The sequence below is a fragment of the Stegastes partitus genome, unplaced genomic scaffold, assembly GCF_000690725.1.
Source record: "Stegastes partitus isolate 25-593 unplaced genomic scaffold, Stegastes_partitus-1.0.2 Scaffold470, whole genome shotgun sequence".
In the NCBI taxonomy this organism is placed as follows: Eukaryota; Metazoa; Chordata; class Actinopteri; family Pomacentridae; genus Stegastes; species Stegastes partitus.
This window is the reverse complement of record NW_007578201.1, coordinates 130,099-150,874: the sequence shown is the minus strand read 5'-3', so window position 1 is coordinate 150,874 and position 20,776 is coordinate 130,099. Positions and strand designations below refer to the sequence as shown.

At 41.5% G+C, this 20,776-nt stretch overlaps 2 protein-coding genes across 2 annotated transcripts in view; one reads left to right on the top strand and one right to left on the bottom strand.

The window, feature by feature from the left end:
• The window catches only part of fhip1aa (FHF complex subunit HOOK interacting protein 1Aa), a 40,233-nt gene extending 33,911 nt beyond the window's left edge, over positions 1-6,322 (top strand). Inside the window, exons 10-13 of the mRNA XM_008286785.1 lie at positions 317-1,324; positions 1,426-1,604; positions 1,757-1,877; positions 3,733-6,322. Coding sequence (XP_008285007.1) covers positions 317-1,324; positions 1,426-1,604; positions 1,757-1,877; positions 3,733-3,929 — 1,505 coding nt within the window. The 3' untranslated portion in view covers positions 3,930-6,322. The remainder of the gene's footprint in view (positions 1-316; positions 1,325-1,425; positions 1,605-1,756; positions 1,878-3,732) is intronic.
• Positions 6,323-7,680: 1,358 nt separating this feature from the next.
• The window catches only part of gatb (glutamyl-tRNA(Gln) amidotransferase, subunit B), a 36,865-nt gene continuing 23,769 nt past the window's right edge, over positions 7,681-20,776 (bottom strand). Inside the window, exons 5-14 of the mRNA XM_008286784.1 lie at positions 20,438-20,636; positions 19,625-19,747; positions 19,394-19,507; positions 17,351-17,435; positions 16,644-16,688; positions 14,514-14,706; positions 14,174-14,307; positions 8,407-8,485; positions 8,153-8,287; positions 7,681-8,051 (exon numbers count right to left, since the gene is read on the bottom strand). Of these exons, the coding sequence (XP_008285006.1) occupies positions 7,926-8,051; positions 8,153-8,287; positions 8,407-8,485; positions 14,174-14,307; positions 14,514-14,706; positions 16,644-16,688; positions 17,351-17,435; positions 19,394-19,507; positions 19,625-19,747; positions 20,438-20,636 (1,233 nt within the window). The 3' untranslated portion in view covers positions 7,681-7,925. The remainder of the gene's footprint in view (positions 8,052-8,152; positions 8,288-8,406; positions 8,486-14,173; positions 14,308-14,513; positions 14,707-16,643; positions 16,689-17,350; positions 17,436-19,393; positions 19,508-19,624; positions 19,748-20,437; positions 20,637-20,776) is intronic.

Below are 20,776 nucleotides of genomic sequence, written 5' to 3'. Positions count from 1 at the left end.
TGCGCACGTTGGAAGAACTAAAGCGAAAGTATGAAAATAAAAGGAATAATTTATTAAAGTTACATTTACAAAATCTGTTCAGACATATGGCGCGCTGTAAGATGTTGATCTGCATTTAATTGGAACGTGAACATATAACAGGGATGATTGTATTTTATCAGATAGTGAGATCTCCTGCTGTTTCGCTGCATTACATCACTTTACCCCCTGTAGTTACATGTCAAACTCATTAGTTCTGCTCTGTGTGAGCGCTGAGCGGAGGCTCTGCACGCCGGCTTTTATCAACATTTCTTATCTGTTTTTTTTTTTTTACCAGAGGAAAAAAAGAGCTTCTCAGAAGAGGATGATGGCTCAGGGAACTCCTGCACCATCGGTTCAGAAATCTACCTTGATGTCAGCTATCTTCATTACCTCTACGACGCCCGTCTCAGCATCAGCAGCTGCATTCGGGCCTGCCAGGTTTGGTCAGCCCCATACGACGGCGAGGAGCCGCCTCCTGAGAAATACCAGCCGGGCGTCCTGGAGGAGCCGCTGCTGAAGAGTCGCCAAACCCAGGTGGCTCCCAAGAGAGTCCTGAAGCCCCTGGTGCCGCACCCTCGACCCTCCCTGCCCCCGAGTACAGAGCCGCCCTCCGTCCCCCAGCTGGAGCTGGAGTGGGACGATAGTTACGATGCGTGCCCGGTGCAGACCGCCGAGGCTCCCATGGAGACTAAACCTGCACAGCCGCCTCCTGCTGAGCCCCCAAAGCACATCCAGGAGATGAGGAGAACAGCCATCATGTTGGTTAAAGGCTCATACATTGAGGAAAATGAGTTCCAGGATGACGTCATGGTGTACGATCTCGTTGCAAAGAAAGACACCAGTGGCGCCGACCAGGCAAAACGCAAACCCAGTGGTTCACAATCAGAGGAGACCCAGCCAGGCTCAGCAGAAGTCTCCCCGAAAAACGGGCTCAGTCCAACGCTTCCAACCTCTGTGATGGCTGACAACGCCAAGAACAGCGTGGACACAAAGGCCAAGGGGCAGAAGGATTGTAACGCCAACCTCCAAAACACGGCTGCTGCTGGGTCGGGTGAAGATCTTTTGGCTCAGTATGAGGAGCTCATTCGTACGTTGGACACTGAGGCGGGTGGAAAACAGGTCAAAGCTGATGGAGAGGTAAAGAAACCTGTCACACCAGTGGAGGAGGAGGATGAAGAGGAGATGGATTTCACCTCCTTCTCTGCAGAAACACCAGAGCCAGAGAAAGTGCACTCACCATTTGGGACAATAAATAGGTTTCGCAGTGGAAGTACAAGCAGAAACCAGTCGATGCCTTTTACGGGTGAGTTGAGGGAAACCTTGGCTCTGCACTTGTCTTATTATTTACCAGAAAATACATCTGAACAGCACAAAAAGAATGTTTTATTACTACTCCTCCTGCAGGGCCTTTTGTCAGTGTGCTGTTGTCCCGTCTGGAGAATATGCTCTCCAACTCCCTTCATGTCAACCTGTTGCTGACGGGCATCCTGGCCCAGTTGGCTGCTTATCCTCAGCCGCTGCTGCGCTCATTCCTCCTGAACACCAACCTGGTTTTCCAGCCGACTGTTCGCTCCCTTTACCAGGTAATACAAATACGCAGCTGTGGTTTCACAAGTGAGATTTAAATTGAGAACACAAGTTCATTGGATGAACTTTGAAATGTAATTACTATGTAAAATCTGCAGAAATAAATGAGATCTTTTGTATTTTTTCTGTGGTTTTTGTTTTTTTTCAGGTACTAGCCACTGTGAAGAACCAGATAGAAGACCAGGCTGCCAGCAGAAAGGAGTTTCCAGAGCTGATCACTGCCGCCCAACACTGGCTACTGGCGAGGGATGCAACGTTTATGGCAACAGGTGACAATACAACCCGGCAGCAATTTTCTTTTTCTGATTGAAATCTGTATAAATCTATAATAGTATGAAAAATCAAGTATTTAAATGGCAAATATATTATTATTTAAAAATCAGTGACAAATTATCTGCACCTTAGCTTGGGTCTAGAGTACGTTGGGGTTCAGTGTCTTGCTCATGGACGCTTTGGCACTTGGAGTGGCCAGGAATTGAAGCGCCAGTTGAACCTGATTGGCTTAAATTAGAATTATTCCGACACAATTTTAACTGAAAACCTCAAGAAACTGGAGTAAAACCAGTTCCTATGATGCCAACAATTAAAATGACTAGTTAGACATTTAGCTTACTTTGTTGCCAAGAATTAGACGAGAAGATTGATACCCATCTCGTAAAGTAAATATGAAGTTACAGCCATCAGTTGAGCTAGCTTAGCTTAGCTTAGCTTAGCTTAGTGTAAAGACATACGTGGGATTTTGTCTGTGTACAAATAAAAAAAACAACATAAAAGCAAGCTTTAGAGTTGATGCTAGGTGTATTATTTTAGTAGCTTTTGACAGAACGGTGCTAGCAGTCTTCCCCCTGCTACCAGTCTTAATGCTAAAAGCTAAGCTAACGTGCTGCTATTGGTTTATATTTCAGTAGCGTTATATAACCAAACGCTCGTCCTTTAAGCTGTCGTGTGTTTACAGTCAACCTAACAGTCAGATTTTTAAACAGATATAGACTCAAGAAGCTCAGGGTGAGAATTATGGGTGTGAGACAGTTTGTTTGTGTTTTTTTTTTCTATTTTGGGAAGCATTTTAGTGGCAATTTTAGGAGTAGCACTGTTATTAAGTCTTCAATCTTGAGGTGGAAGAAGCACTTAGATGTTGTAGAATCAACATGTCATTTAAATTCATACTTAAGCTTAAAAGTACTATCATTTTCATGTATCAGAATATACTTGAAGTACTAAAAGTAAACCAAACATTATGCAGAATGGCATATTTCAGAATATGTTTTACTGTTGGGTTATAGCATCATATATAAAGTTATTATTCAAGTGTTCCTCACTTTAATATATGAACCAAGAAAGGTGATTTAACTATTTTCTAGCTTTTGAATTTTCCCCTTTGAGATTAATGAAGTTTCAGCTTAATCTATAATAACACATCATAACTTATTTGTTGACTGTATTTTATATTAGAAATCCAAATCTGTTCATTAACTAGTAACTAAAATTATTCAAAAAAAAATGTCGTGGAGTAAAAAGTACAATATTTGCCTCTGAAATGTACTTGAAGTATAAAGTAGCAGAAAAGTACTTGAGTAAATGTACGTAGTTCCTTTCCACCGCTGCCTCAGTCTCACTAATTTGCTGCCAGAAATAATTCAAGTCAACATCTGCATTCACGATCACTTGTGTTTGGCTCCTGTTGAGAACCAGAATAAATTCTCCTTGATTTTGTTGTTGTAACTCGTGTATCTTTGCAGCTGAGCAGCGGTCTCATTCACGCCCTGGAGCTTCACTCATGTTTTTGAACTAGATTCCCTGTGGTTTCAGAGTAGTACAAGCCACAAAAAAAAAAAAAAAATGTTGTTGGAGGAATGTTTATGGAGAGTCGAGAGACCAGGATGGGAATTTTAAAGGGAATTTTTTAGTTCCTAAAGTGGATTGCTGTCTTTTGTATGTGTTTACAGTTTTTTTTGCAGAAAAGCAGAATCTACTTTTTGATGTAAATGATTTGTAAATAGAGAAATGAGTAACAGAAATGTATTATATTTACAAAATGCCTCCAATTGAAACTGGCACATGCACTGTGTATTGATTATCCATGTGTTTGTCCTTGTTACTTATTCAGTCCTTGTGTTTTCTCAGCGAAAAACAGCGGCAGAGGCTCCAACCACCACGACGGGGGAAGGATCCTTCAGAGTTCACCGCCGCCGAAACCCAAAGCCATCTCTCTGGATCGGACAGAGGTCTTCGCTACCGTCCTCTTCACGGAGTTCCTCAAAGAACTGGCTGCGATTGCACAGGAGCACTCCATCTTATCTTACATTCCAATGGAAGAGTAGTTGAGTCCCAATAGGCCTCTGTGACGAGACCGAATCGAACTCCGAAAGATTATAAAACACTCTCTTTTGATATACATTTGTCCTTTTCAGGCACTACTTGATGAAGCAACTTCTTGGACCTATTTTAAAAATATGGATTATTTATTTTCCAAGCAAAATCATCTTTTTTTTTTAAAAAGATCATTTCTTCATTTTACTCCTGTAGAAGGTTTGGCAGCCAAGGAGGAGGTCCAGACCTTGAGCTGGAAAATCTTGACCTGGTTGCTGAAGCCTACACCAGCAATTATCTTCATCAAGGCGTGCTCCAGGTCCACCAACCAAAGACTGTAGAGAAGTGATTCAAAGAAAGAAAAAAAAACCTGACATTTTTATCAATCATCAGCCCTTATCTGAACTTTCAGGGTTCTGCCCTTGTTCTGAATGTCTTCTACAACCAGCTCCAACCACAACAAGATGACTTTTTCCTCTGTGTGGTTTTCTAAAATACTCAGGTGGCCTTTTCAAGAGTGTTGCCTCGCTGCCATGCGATTACACTGAATACTGATTTATTTTCGCCCTGTAGCTGACTGGCAGCACCGCTGGCAGCATCCCAGAAACACATCCAAACTTTCACTTTATTCTTATGCAACTGTTACACGATTACATTTTTTTTTTCTTTTTGGCAAAACAGATTAGTCACTGTTATCTTCACACTTCACAAAGTGGTGTTTCCACAAAACCCTTGTGTGTTAGATATAGATTGTTTTGGTGTTTTTTTTTTTTCTGTTGATTCACGATGGTACCTCAGGTTCTGTTTTCTTAATTCTTAAATCACCGTTTAGGTGAAGTAATTTTCCTACAGTGTACTGGTTTTTCACATGATGGGCTCTATGTCTTTTCCATATCTGCACAGATTGACAAACCAGAGCACCAAAACCAGGTTTCTCAGTGCTATACTTAATTTGCCTTACTTTAGCGATGCTTTATAATGTATATATTGAAAGAAGAAAATGTTCTGGGGACATAGAACACTATGCAAATCAATGATCCTTCGGGTATAATTGAGTTTAGGATATTTTCATAATGGGAAGGGGTATTTAAGCTTTTTTGAGACTGACTTTCTATTGCCATTTTCTTTAAAAAAAAAAAAAAAGTTATCTTGGATGCTTTTTGGTGATAGTTTAGGGCTTTCTTCTATTTAGAGATTGTGTTGTTTTAGTTGTGATCCGTCTGAAATCTCACTGTTGGGAAAGTTTTGCATCTGCTGATTCAGACTAGCAGTTACCAGGGGCAACCTGTTCTGTTGTAAATCGCCTTTATCTTAGTCCGGGTGTTGCACATGGTTGTTAGTGCGAATGTCCAAATGCAACGATACGAGAGAGATATTTTGTTACAAATCTACGAAATGAATTTACCGGAAACACATAAATACTTGTAAATTGGTGCCTAAGTTCCAATTTTAGTTCACATTATTGCCTCATTTCTGAAGGAATTAAACAGGAATAATACAAAATCTTACAGCCTAAGCAGAAAAAGCAATGTGTTTTTTGTTGTCATTTTTTCCCCCTTGAAGCCGTCCATTGTCAAAGTGCAAAGAGAAGTCTTAGTTGTCATTAAATTCAGTTTCCAGGAGCACAGAATCAATCGCTTCCTGCTCACGACCCGATAAAAAGAAGCAGTTCATTCATAATTTAATGTGGAAATCGATTTGGAATTGAACATTTCCTGAGATAATCTGATACAGAACTCTAATCAATGCTGAATTTTAAAGAGAAATAATGACATGAGATTTTTTTCAGCTATGAAAAGATTCAGACTCTGAGATAATGTACTACTTTAAGTAGATGTGAACATGGTTTTCTATTGGCAGAAAAATGGTGAAGAAAGGCAACTGAAAACAACTCCATCTTGTAAACTTGTGGACTACACTGAAAGCAGCATTCTCATCTCATGCATTTTGAACACAAGATTAACTTTAGGTTTAAATATCAGCTGTGTGTTTCTGTTCCAGTTGAAATACAGTTGATTCCCACTTGATGCGATACAGACGGTGAATGATGCATCTTTGTGTGCTAACTGACTTGAACCAATATCAGTAATCCTCAGACTAGTTGGAATTTCTCTCTGGTTAGAGAACATTTCAGAGCACTTTATCAGCCTTTTCATACCACAGTGCCACTCAGTCTGTGTTAACACATTTACGGTTTTAACAGCACTGTGGCATGAACACAGTTAAAACAACCAAGACTGTAAACCAGTCTCTGCTTTAGTAGGTTTCTATTCCAAAGACTCATCCTTTCTGACAAAGTCACGTCTGTTTTCTGTTTGAGATTTGAATGGGTTGCTGTTTGTCGTTCATGTCTGAGATACAAAGGAATGCCTCTTTTAATAAAGAAATATTCTGGTAAATGAAACTGGATATGCTGAATGTGTCGACCCTTAAGCTAAATAAAAAAAAGAAGAAAGGTTTTCAAACAAGAAACCCAGATGCTTTGCCTGGCAGGTTTCGGCTGACACCATCAATAAATTATTTCCGTTTTGCCAGAGGTAGTTTGCAGCTGTTTGTTCTGTAGACACTGATGCCCTCGTTTAATACATTTAGTTTCCAAACATCCCTCCTCAGATTTTGTTCAAAACTCGGTCTAAACACCGGAGCCTATATTCCTTATTCTCATGCAGCGACTGTGACATACAGTAGAGTTCAAGCGAAGTGTGATGGAGAACTGTTTGAGCCGCTCATAAATATCCTGTGCATCACTTCTGCTCAAATACACAAGATAAACATCGCTTTGACAAGTAGACTGCACCATTTAGTGCCTGTTTGTGCAAACGGGTCACTGCACGGGTGGAAAGTAAAAATCAGCAATAAACTTTAAATGGATGTGGGATAAATTAGAGAAAATATGTGTACGGGTCAAAATCCAGGGCACTGGATGCTGTCAGACTTCACGAAGAACAACCAGGAACCACAACTAACTGCCTGTAACGTTGACATGCGCTTCAGCAGCTCAGTGAAGTGAGGGAACATAAATAATTTCCACACATTACTTTATTTTCTGATCTTTATAATAGAGATCTGAGGATCAGATGCCATCATAGACTAACCTGTCGTTACTACATTTGACTGAAATGTACAAAAATATTGATGCAAACTGACGAGGCAGCCATCGTTAGCTGTTGAATTCCCTTCACATTTAATAAATATTAATCACAAAGTAGAAGAAAATGGTGTTGAAATTAAGGAGACAAGTTAAAGAAGAATTGTTAAGCTTTGTGTCCCCAATAGCAGAGAGGAAACACAGTTCATGTGGCACTAAAAGTACAAAAACATAACAGGCCATATAATATGTTTCAACCACAAGGGGGCGCTCGCTGCTTGCTTCTCCTGGCTGGGTGTTGGCGCTGGGCAGGGCTTTTGTTGCCTCTCTCGGCAAGAGTGCATCTGTCATGTCAGCAGTTTCATCTTCTGCCTCACAAATGACCATAATGGCCAAAATGGCAGGAGCCAATGGTACATTAAGTTATATGGAAAAAGGGGCTACATTAAATTATATGCAGGTGCTTTAGGAGATATAATTCTTGTGCTCATCCCCTCCACCCTTCCTCGCAGTCACAACCACTGAGTTTGAAGCAAAAATGATTTCTTAGGGGGGGAAACATTGCACATAAAAGCCACATCAAATATCTCATCATTTTGCATCAACATAAACGTTTTTTACAGTATTTTGGGGGTTCGTTAAAGCCGTCCAGAAACAGAATAGCGACACAATGCTGCCCCAGATCACCTGAGAAAGTTTATTACTTTCCAAACACATATAAATACACAACATAATTGTAGTCAAATGAAAATACTGTTCAAGATTTACAAAGCCTCAGGTTTCATACAAGACCAGTCTTCATGTGCTGCCAGACATCCACAGTTAATCTGCATATGAACATTTCCACACAGAGGCGTAGCATCGCTGTCTTATTGCTTCCTAAAGGTCAGCGCTGACTTCAAACCCAACAGTCTGACCTTCACGACGTCTTCTCCTGTAGAATTGCTCTGACCAGAACTGGGTCAGCTCTACCTTTGGTCTCTTTCTGAACCAGACCCATCAGCTTGTTCAGCACTTTCTTGTTCCCGTTTCTGATGGCGTGAACCTACAGGGGGCCACGTAAAACACAATACACATCAAAAAAACACAAAACATGCACAATATTCTCCTTTTATTTGTAACCACATGTGAGATTTTGCCCCAAACCTCATCGGGATGCGACTCCACCACCTTCTGGCAGATGCTGTGCAGCTGTGTGGTGTCGCTAACAAGCCCCAAGTCGTGCTCCTGGATGATCTGCTGGGCCGTCTTGCCCGATGACCTCCACATCTCCTGGAACACCTGGGAAACCCCGTAAGATGCAGGTGAGAGCCGGAATACAAAACAAGCGCTGGCCGGGCTGTGCGTACTGAATGACAGACAGAAGGGGGATAATTGCATGGTCTGTGGAGCTCACTGACCTGCTTGGCAACCGAAGAGGAGATGTGTCCTGTTTCCTGGAGCTCAAGCAGCTCGGCCAGGGCAGAGGGAGAGATTGGGCTGAAATCGAATCAAGGGGTAATTTAATTACACTTAAATAGATGGACTTGAATTAGTGATATAAATGGTAGGGGAGATGGAGAGAGAAAAAGTGGGAGTGTCAGACCGAAAGGACCAGACAGTCTATGTGATTTGACCGTAATGTTTTTTGTCTTTCTCATGCCTGCTTGTTTATTCCTCAGGCTATCAGATTAATGGAATCAAATAGCTGCTACCAACATTCAGTGTACATTCAAAGCCAGTCTATCTCAGCTAAATCTCCTCCAAACCTGGCACGGGCACCGCAGAAAAATACGAGTATCCATCTTTATAAACTCGGTTAATGTGTCAAATAGAGCAATGGTTCCTCTCCTAACCTGTGCGGCTGGTGCACACAAAGAGCTACTTGACCTTATCCGGAGGTGGGGAAGGTTGGGATCGAAATAGAGAATCCTCATTATACTTGTTTTCAAATCTTTCCCATTTTCAACGCTAACATCATGCGGGCCTGGTGAGACGTGTCACAGTTCTGTCATCACGCTGTCACCATGCTGCCGCCGAGCTCGCCTCATCGACAGCCGCCAGCAGCGGCTCCTCTGAGGAGGGGAACCCCTGGAAGAGCGACTCGTCTGAGCCGGTGGAAGCTCTTAATGACACGTCTGGAGTTTCACCTCTCTAGCTGTCTGACCAGTGTGCTCCCCCATTTCTCGTTTCATTTATCCAACTCAACGGCTCAGAACCAGGGGAGCAAAGAGGCAGTGTGGGCTGACCTGACGGCACAGCAGAGGCGAAAACTTTAATACTTCCAGTGATTATATGGAGGAAAAAAAAGGACACACTTGCAGTTCTTAACATAGCTCATCAAGACCTTTTTACTTGCTACCCAAATTGCCAGTTATTTCCTCTTGGCTCAAAATGTCTCTCCAAGTACTTAAATGACTCAGTTTCTTACCCGCCTGCAGCGTTTGACAGTCCTGCTGACCACTCTTTGTTTTTTCTTTAACTCTCCTCCTTTCAACCACAGCAAATGCAACATTATGCAAAAATAAACACCAGCCACTTTGTGGTTTACTCACACACAAATGCTTCACAACAGTCTGGAAATGGCAGATAAAGTAAAGCTCACAGCATCTGTGCAGACGTCAGTCCATTACTTCAATTTCATGTGCTCTGTAATGACTCAGGGCTTTTAGTTCTGAGAAATTTTCACTGCGCTCTTTTGCTAATCTCAGTAGGACTCAACAACTCAGATGACTCCAACCTGCCTCGTTTTTCTTTTAGATGCAGTAACTATAAAACTGCCATTTTAGGTGAACTGCTAAAATGAAAAGAGTTGAAATGAGCGTGGTAGTGTGCCGTGAACAGAAATAGTGGGAGGCAACGGGTGTGTGATTGGTACCATGACAACTTCTCTTTACATCAAAAAAATCAAAAAGACAATATTTCTCTAAATGCTGATTATAAAATGTTTTTTATCCAGGATGTCCCACTTTCTCTTCTGCAGCTACTAAATATATATTCAACAATTTTAGCCCAATCTCAGGATATAAAGTTAACTGGGGTAAATCTGCTTTGCTGCAACCTCCAGATCCAATATACCTGCAGTTCAAAACGGAAAACACTGAGTAGGCCTGCACAATATGAAGAAACTCTGCAATGTGCAATAACATTGTTCAATACCGTAATGATAATATTACTTGCAATAAAGTTGATTAACTATATAGTTCCCAAATCTTTCTGCTAACACACCCCCCCAAAGCCTTCCATAACAAACATTATTAAAAACATTTGCAGGAACTCATGACAGAAATAGTCAAATGAAGAAAAGTTGTTCCTATATATCTATATTAAGTGCTTTCCAACAGAGCAATAAGATTGTTGCTACTAATTTAGAAGACATACATGTATAAAGATCAGAAAGCTCTCACACCTCCAGTATTAAAATAAATGTCCTTCCAAAAATCAACTTTCAGCGATACCTTAAAAAAAACACTAAAACCCATTCACAAAACATTCATTCTCTAGCATCTGTATGGGAGAATAATAAACACAGCCTGAAACTGCCAGCTCTCCAAAAGCAAAACAGCAAAGGGGGATTTGGTAAACTTAGCTTCCAGAGGAACCGCTGCTCATTTGTGTCACACGTAGTGAATCGCTGCTTCCTCCTTTGTCTTCTTTCAGATTACAAGATCTGATCCACTCAACCCTTTAAAACTTAAACAATCAAGAATAAAATTTGGCTCAATTATTACTTAAGTAATCTCCACCTGGCGTCTTTCCAAAAAGCACTGCAAAATTTTTGTCTTCGCTCTCTCATTTTTCACAATAACCTCGGATTGGGAAGCCAACGAATTTCCTCTCCTCAATAAAAGGGTGCCCACTGTCTGTGACATTTATGGTCCAATGGGCCTCGAAGCATTTCAAAACATCCAGAAACCTTTCAATCTACCGGGCACATCTTTCGCTTTCTACCTCCAACTCTGCACAGTGATGCGCACTTATAGTACATACCTCTCTCCACACATCCATCTCTCACAGCTCTGACCTTGCATTAGGCCTCCAGTAAGCCCCCCATCTATTGACTGATTATGGAAGGCCAGAGCTTTTCCTCAAATAGCTCCAACTAAAATTGGAAACCAATCTGGCAGAACGTCCAACTATCTTCCAGGAATCCCAACCATCAAGTTATTCATTTTAATTTCATACAAAGAGCATATTTCACTCCCCGCAAAATGAAAGCTTTATCGTCACCAAACCGTGCAATCAAAATGCACTGGGTCGTATTTTATTGGTGTGGGAGTGTCCAAAGGTTCTGCAGGATGGTTTCAGAGATGCTACCAAGCATACTGTCCAAAACAATTTCTTACTTTCCAGAAGTCCTGTCACCTAATGACAACTTGGCACGTGTTTGACCAGCTAGTCTTAGAGCTGCCAAGTGAATAATAGCTTATAGATGGAAAGTACCTCATTCTGTCAATATGCAAAGATAGCTACTTGACTTCATAGACATTGCAAGCATGAAACAGCGGCCTGCCAACATGCAGCAGGCAAAACAGAAAACATTTCATTTTGTGAACAAGCAAATGCTACAATATAAACATTCATATCAGTATTCTTTGTGTCCAGAAGGTCCAGGGTGGGAGGAAGGCAGGAAGAGGTTATTTCTTGCCTGTTTTTTTTTTTTTAGTGGTGCCTTGTCATTTTTGTGCTGAATAATGCATGGATATTTGTGTTATGTTTATATGCATAACAAACAAAATGACCACCAAAAAAAAATACATAAAATCATAAAGATTTTCAAAAAGTTTCCAGTGTTGTCGATACAATGTTCCAGACCTCATTTAAGAAGAGATCGAAACAACGCTTTGCCCAAACAGTAATGATTTCACTAACTTCAAAACAGACTTTCCTCTGCCAGCAAAGGGGGCCTTGCCCTTGATAAACGTAAAGAACTGAGCAATATCGAATTATTTATGAACTCACGTCACTGGTATGGAGTCATAGATGAGAATAATTAAAGCTCTTGTTTTCAAATAAATATGAAGCACAAAACACTATTCTGAACTCTAAACAACACATCTTTTGCTGCAGCTAAACGCTCATTAATCCAACGTTTTTGGGGAATAAAGAGGAAACGATTCAATAACTTAGATTTTAGTGGCACCTTCTGCTGAGCCAACGTGTACAGTATCAATATGTGTCAAGGGTGAGAATCGGTAGCAGCTAAGTCGACTTAATTTTTACAACTTCAGTGAATTTTTCATTATAACTCTCGTTATGCTGCAATTGTTGCATTGACTTCGTTCAGTAGATACCCGCTTACTATTTTTTACCGCTGGGTGAATGGAATAAATCAGAACTGTGACTGTGTCCTCAAAATGGTGTCAGCTGATATATAAAACCATGACACAGACCTCCGTCACCGGCACATTCATCACTAATATGATGCGCGGGGTTACTTCAGGTGGAGCTCCGAGGCCGCTCTTGCATTAAGAGATTGGCATCAGCTGTTTTATTCATGGTTCAGGATGACCACATCATTCACAGCTGTGTGGCTGTCAGCTGCACTCATGCACACGATTATACTTCTCAGTACTTTGCTGCACTCAAAGCACCTCAGAAGTGGGAAGCAAGATCTTGCTATGGCCTGATTTGTGACCTTTCTGCATTAGATGCACAAAAAAACCCCACAACACCACATCCTCCTGCTTTGCATTGTTGCTTTTCTGAGATTAACACAAACTTGTCATTTCACTTAATTGTGAAAACAGAAGAGCGAATTAGGTGCAAAAGGTAAGCTGTCTAAGGTGTCAGACATTTAACTCATCACAAGTAGAGAAGCTGTATTTATATATAGTTACTATTTAGGGGGAAGATGTAAAATGTGGATATTGAGATTGAGAAATTCGACTTCTGGTGGAGTTTTCTTAGAGATTTGGAAATTCCTTGTTCTTGGTAGCCATTGAATGCAGCATTTGACTGTATTTAGGTGCTCCTTCATTCCTACGTGTCATGAATTTTGACTTGTGAATGAAATCCAGTGTTCACCTTTGAGAGAGTGATGGAATCGTCCCCTCACTCAGGAAATATGGTTTGTTCATATTCTTGTTTTAGAAGCGCACGGTGAAATAAAACATGCTGCAGACAGGAAAAGATGCTGTTTGGCTGTAGTGAGCGTGAGGACAGCGACAGAGGTTAATAACAGTAAAATGTCTGATAAAACACTGCATAACTTTGGACCTTTTGGACTGCTGTTCATAGTCGAGCTCCTGCGGTTCATGTTTACAACCCTTCCCACACTATTTCCCCCACCACCCCACCCGCCCTCTGTTTTTGGCCACATTCTGTCAGGCAAATTTTGGCTCGACTGCAACTTCGCTCTGCTGATACGCACATGGCAACGCTGTCTGCTGCCAGGACTCCCTCCACCACCACCACCACCATCCAGCCTCCTCCTTATGTGCTAAGCTTTGGGTATTATTGATTTAACTAAAAATCTAATGTTCATGTATGTGCTTTTTAAGCCTGCATAATCATCTGTGATGAAAGAGTCTGTTCCTTGACGTGTCTCTGACTAAAGTTAAATCATGAGTCACCGGATATGGAGCCGTATTTCTTCTCCCGAGGGGAACATTTATTTTGGCATGACATCACAGTGTCTCACAAGAACTAAACTCCTGATGCAATGGCTGGTGACACCTGAACAAAAAGAGAAACTTGGGAAACACAGACTGGATTTGGAGAGTGGATTGTTTTTCTTCTTATGCCTTCATTACAGATTGTGAAGAGGTGACATTAAAATCCAGGGAAAAGAAAAGTAACAAGGTTTCCTGGCTTTAACTCTAGATTTTGGGCATTGTGGCTCTTGGTCAGCATCTAAATCTGAATGCTCCAAATGAATAATTTAATGATTTTCTCTTCCAGTCATTTCTATCTATCAGGAGGCCTTGAAGAGGAGAAAATTCAGCGAAAAGCAGCAACAACAAGGCCATCTTAGCATGTGTAGATTTATCTGTACATGTTTCATTGCTCCTTTGACCACAGCCTGAAATCAACAACATCTTCGAGTAAATTGTGCAAAAGATATAATGTGAATGAGCGAATCACAACCACTTCAGAGGAGAAAATTAAGTCTCTGGCTGGAGAACATCACTGCATCCACAAGAGCAACAACTGTAAAATGAAGGGATCTGTTGATGTGCTTCTCACCTCTGGCTCACACTTAGGTCTTGCTGTTTCAAGTGACCCAACAGCTCATTTGTCACCCAGCCAATCACCTTCCTCGGCTCCTTCTTGGTCGCCTTCAACGCCTCCTCAAAGTACTCCACCAGCCCATCCTCGTTCTGCAGCACAAACACCACAAGAGCAGTTTTATCACTTCACGTGCACATTATCGGAGTTCATCAGTCTACAGCTGCCTCCTGCTAGACTCAGGCAGAGCTGTACCCAAGCTAACTCCACTCAGATTTGATCAGATGGCCATTAAAAGGAAGGATTCAGTGAAGCAACTTCCTCCTCACTGGTTGCTCTCACTCACTCAGAAACTCACCACCAGAGTGAAGCTGTGCTCCGGCAGGATGCCGTACGTTTGCACCAGCCTGTCTCTTTTGACACTGGGAAGCTCTGGCAGCCCTTCTTTTATCTTCTGCACCACCACCGCCTGGCACGCATCAATGCCAGTGGGCAGCGATGCGTTATCCTCATACACAATCAGAGGGGGCAGGTTAGGCTCCGGCATAAACCTGAAGAAAAGGCAGGGGGAGACGAGGGAGACGGGGAGAATGCTTTATCAGCAGTCCAGATAAGCTCCGAGAGAAAGAGGCTGGCCTTTGTTGAGATACTAATAGTCCTCTTGACACCACACTTGTCACATTTCACTAGCTCCCTTAATCATTTGACTCCATCAGCCTTAAACCTAACCGTCTATCATTCGCTCACCTAGAGAAGACACACATACACACAAGTGCAGTCCAGGCTTTGATTGATATGTATTTACTTCTCTCCATCTACCCAGACAATCCCTAGTCTCCAGTGAGGGCAGGATCATCTTCTGATATTGTTATTGCATGTCTATATCTACATACAAATGAAACCAGAAGTTTACATATAAAGTATAAAAAGACACATGATTCTTTTTTCCTCACTGTCTGATATTAAATCAAACTTTTCCTGTTGTAGGTCAGTTAGGATTAACAAAATTGTTTATATTTGATAAATACCAGAATAATGAGAGAAATAATTTTTTTTAGAGATTTTTTTATTACTTTCTTCGAAGTCAGAAGGTTACATATGTTTCCTTAGTATTTGGCAGCATTGCCTTTAAACTGTATGACTTGGGTCAAACTTTTTTGGTTTCCTTCCACAAGCAAATGATTTGATAAAATTCTGGCCCATTCCTCCTGAAGGAACTGGTGTAACTGAGTCAGGTTTGTTGGCCGTCTTGCTCCACACGCCTTTTCAGCTCTGACCACAGATTTTCTACAGGATTGAGATCAGGGCTTTGTGATGGCCACTCCAAATCATTGACTTTGTTGTCCAGAAGCCAATTTGTAAATAATTTGGCAGTATGTTTAGGGTCATTGTCCATTTGAAGACCCATTTGTGCCCAAGCTGTAACTTCCTGGCTGATGTCTTGAGATGTTGCTTCAGTGTTTTTACATAATGTTCTTTCCTCATGGTGTCATCTACTATGTGAAGTGCACCAGTCCCTCCTGCAGCAAAACACCCCAACAGCATGATGCTGCCACCCCCGTACTTCACAGTTGGGATGGTGTTGTCAGGCTTCCAGCTTCCCCCTTTTTCCTCCAAATGTAACGATGGTCATTATGGCCAAACAGTTCAGTTTTAGTTTCATCAGACCACAGGACATGTCTCCAGAAATTAAGGTCTTTGTCTCTGTGTGCATTTGCAAACTGTAATCTGGCTTTTCTATGTTGCTTTTGGAGTAATGTCTTCTTCCTCTCTGAGTATCCTTTCAGCCCATGTCGGTACAGGACTGGTTTCACTGTGGATAATGACACTCTCTTACCAGCTTCAGCAGCATCTTCACAAGGTCGTCTGCTTTTGTTCTGAGGTTGATACACACATTTTGCACCAAAACACTTCATCTCTGGGACACAGAACCGTCTCCTTCCTGAGCGGTATGATGGCTGGACATTCCCATGGTGTTCATACTTGAGTAAAATTGATTGAACAGATGAACGTGGAACCTTCAAGCATCTGGAAATTGTACCCAAGGATGAAGCAGACTTGTGGAGGTCCACAATTCTCTTCTTGATATCTTGACTGATTTCTTTAGACTGGTTGTCACAAAAGGAAACAGTGTGTTTGAGATGTGCCTTAAAATACATCCACAGGTGTGCCTCCAATTAACTCAAATGTTATCAATGAACCTATCAAAGCTTCCAAAACCATGACATCATCATTTGGGTTTTCCCAAATAGTTTGTAGGCTTAGTAATCTTAGCGTATGTAAACTTCTGACTTTGAAAAAAGCAGTAAAAAAATCTCATTATTCTGGCATTTAGCAAATAGAAATAATGTCCTAACTGATCTAAAACAGGAAAAGTTTAGTCTGATTAATGTCAAACTGTGAGAAAAAAAAGGTTATATGTCTTTTTATATGGTGTACGTAAACTTCTGGTTTCAACTATGCAGGATGCCCACAAGTTTACACTCACCTGTAGTCCTGAAGACCTTCTTTGTCCCTCATAGGGATGGTCTCTCTAGAGGACAAGATGTGCATATTATAAAACAGAATTTCACTATTATAGCTAACTGAATATCTTTAGACTATTGGATGGATAAAACAAGACAAAACGTCCACTTGGGCTACAGGAAACTGTCATGAGCATTTCTATCTGTTTTCTGATATTTTATAAATCAATTAAGAAAACAATCAGTAGATGAAGCAAAGATGAAAATACTCAACCAAGCATAACGAGACAAGAATGTGAGCATATGTGTTGTGGATCCCTTTCAGGCGGCCTCGCTGTGTTTAAACCGGCTTTGTCAGATCTGTAGCCACTTCCACAGAAACGAGAAGAAAGAGCCAATCACAGGCCATCACACACGCTGTTTAACACACTTCGCCATGTACCTTGGACATGCAAGGCCTCATGGGAAGGAGGCAGAGCACTAGAAGATGATCAAGGCCTCAGCTGTGTGGGAGCAGGCTCATTCTGTGAGCTCATAAGCCTACGAGTAGCACATAGCTCACAGATAACAGAGGACGACGGCAGCATCCAAATGGCTCTATTCATCATCATTACCATGATGGTTCGTCCTCAGCAAAGCTCAGGACTAATGAACCAGGCAGAGATCCCAGTCAGAGGGTGTTGTAGTGGCTAGATCTTGGCTTCACGGTGCTGCTTTTTCATCCTCTTACCCTGATTTGGAATCGTACGCCCGGGTCTCGTTTTGCACCGTCCCCCCTCTCTGCAGGACGTCAATCTGCCTCTGGATCTCATAGTCTGGTGAATATAAGGGAACATAAATGCGGACCACAAATATAATTTGGTGGTAAATGCCAAACACCTGCTGTTACACACTGGCAATCCTCAGGCCTCCGAGTGCTGCCACATTATAACTCTGATAAACAGTGTTTTTCTCCATGACTTTTAAATAGCAGTTCAGCAGCAGAGTAAATGTGATTCAACTTTATTGATAAATAATTCAAGCGCAGCACCACAGTATGTCAAACCACACTTAAAAAACCTGCATGTGAAATACTGAAGTTTTCTGACTGGGGCTCTTTGTCAGCTTGAAGAGAAGCTGAATGAGCAGTTATGGCTGACATAAAACCTTTTTTTTTTTTTTAAGTGAGTAGCTGCAAGAAGTCAGTTCACAATCACATGCTGCCGTCACACAGGTATTGTTCATGAATGGCCATCAGTCCTAAAGTTATGTATTTACTGTTGGTCTTAATGTCTCTTCATAAAACAAATGATCCTATTTTAAGGAATTGACGTCATAAAAATATGGATGTTTTGTTAGGCTGTGCATGTGCTTCTTTTGCTGCTCTATAGCTGTAAAATCTAATGGATGAAAAACAAATACAATCCCCCTCTGAAGCGCACTGGAGTAGATACGTACAGCAGAATGAAATGGAAATATTCAATTACATTAAAAGTAACTTGCCATTTTATGCGAGGCTATCTGCCAGGCTATTTCTTGGCCAGGACTAGTTGCCAGGCAACCAGTGGAGACTAGACAGGAAGTTAGTGGTCTCAGCCAAGAAATAGTCCGGTACATGATGGGTTTTTGTACAGATTAAACAACTTGTTAATTACCGAGCTTTAGAGGTGCTGGTAAGCAGATTTTTTAAACTGTTAACTTTTCACCTCCCGTTTCCTGTCTTTGTGCCAAAGTTACGAAAGCTGGCTTCATATTAGCTGTACAGACACATACAGCAGCAGTGATGTGTAGTTATCAGATTTACTGAGTTTTTAAGGTCTTCTCCAGACAAACTCATCGCTGTCTATTAACATTACCGTAATTTCCAGACTATAAGCCGCTACTTTTTTCCACACACTTTGAACACTGCAGCTTAAACAATGAAGCAGCTAATTTATGGCTTTTTAGGAGTTTTACGAATTTGCCTCGAGCCTAAAGTGACATTGAGAGCAACAACGAAAGAGAGACCGAGGAAGTGTGTGACAGAGGAATTCTGAGGCTGTTCAATTCTGACTCTGAAGAAGACGACTTCAGTGGTTTTAGTCTGCAGGAGGAAGATGAAGATAACGATCAGTGACTTTTCCTGGTAGGCTACTGTATTTTTTTTTTTTTTTAACCAGCCGTGCTACAGTCACTGTTTGGAAAAAAGCATTTACAGTACGTCTTTGTGTATGCTACCAGTACGTATTTAATTAAAAGTTACAAAAATCTTTCTTTGTAAATATCTCATGTTGCAACGTGGACATTTGCGGCTTATAGACAAGTGCGGCCTATATACGTACATTTTTTTTTCTTTTTAAAGTTAGTGGGTTAGTCAGGTCCGTTCAATAGTCCAAAAAGTACGGTATATGTTTCGAAGTATTTTTTTTTATGAAAATGAACCATTCCAACCTAATATGACTCAGACAGCACCTAGAATGTACAGATCTATAAAGCCTCTGCCTCTTTCTGCACCGCTCGAGCACACCAGCTCACCTATGACTCTCCTCAAACACTTAAACTATTCTACACTACATAACGGCAAAAAGTAATACTGAATTTTAGCCTTTTTTGTAAGAACCGGAAACTGATTCTGAAGGAGAAAAATGATACAGAATGCTTCATTAGGTTTGCTACATCAGTACGCTGCAGTTTCAAGGTGGAAATGCTAAACAACGACTGCCATTTTTACCCATGATGCATCTTCCAGCCAAAAATGACGCGCCATATGAACACAAGATAAAAAAAAAAAAGTTAAACTCTTTACGGTGCTTACCTATCGCCCTGGCCAGGTATCGAGCGCTGTTGATGTTCTTCACCTCTGTCCTGACGCCCAGAGGCTCACCGGGTCTGTGCACGGACACGTTGGCATCCACTCTCAGCTGGCCCTCTAAAGAGAAAATAGTAAATGATGCATGTGGGGAGAAAAATAAGTTTGGCCTCAGAAGTGTGGCAGCTCGAAAAAAAAGAGACAGAGGAAGACAGAGACACAGAGAGATTTCCATACCAGACATGTTGCCTTGACAGGTGCCCAGGGCTTGCAGGATGAGCTGAAGCTCTCTGACAGCTGCTGCAGCCTCCTCTCCACAGCTCATGTCTGGCTCCATCACCAGCTCCATTAGACCTACACCTGACGCATGTGAAGACAGCTGTGTTTAACATCTCTGAGGTATCTACCCCGCGGAGCTCTGTGACAAACCACAACAGCACTTGCTTTGTTGAGCAACTTTATATTTAATCTCTGTCTATAGCTCTTTTCCACCAGTGCTCAATAAAAATTTTAAAAAAGTTAGTGCTATACTGTAAAATGTATTTGTCATTGTCAATAAATATTAGGAAAAGTCCAACAATGTGGTAATGTCTCAAATCTTTTCCAGATTCTCTGCTGTCTATAGCAATCAGCCTAAAGTCTATTGATTCCTAACAAAGATAATTTTTTAAAACGGATTCATTTCGTATTCAAAACAGTTGGGTAATGAATTTTCTATAACAGCTGCTTTACACACAACTTTACTCCAACAGCAGTAATTAGCATTTTTGTCAGACACTATTTTCAGCCGTGGTGGTTCACTCAAAATAATCTACAGCGCCCATGTTCATCATAACGAATGAAGATGTCACCCAGGGCGACGCCGTGGCTCAGTGATGTGTTTGTAATGATTCCTGGGAAACAATGAAGGACTGTGGCTCAGAGGAATAAGCTGTAACAAGATTTGGCTAGCAGATGAGCAGGTTCAATTTATTGTTGCTCTGCATGGGGTTTGTCAACAACAAGAAAAAGACAGACTGTAGCGCACAGACTAATGTTTTCTCATGCTACCTGCTCTGTTGAGGTCTATGAGCGTCTGGCTGCGGACGTCGTCGTGGAGACTCTTGCCGCTGTCCTGTTCGAGCTGAATCTGCTTGATCTGGACGTTTTTTCTGATCACCTGGCTCCTCTTTTTCCCTCCGAGGAGGCTGTAAGTCAGCATGCCATCTACTGCAATTGGCTGCCGTTGCTGAGTGATCTGGTATCCAGCCTGAGAGGAGAAAATACAGTAAATCAAAACTCTGGGCAGGAAAGTTGTCCCAGAATCTCAAAACATTTTGTTGCTCTGCTTAACGGTCCTTCGGCGTTAAACCAAACCTTTTATCAGCCCATTGCAGCGCCAGAAACCCT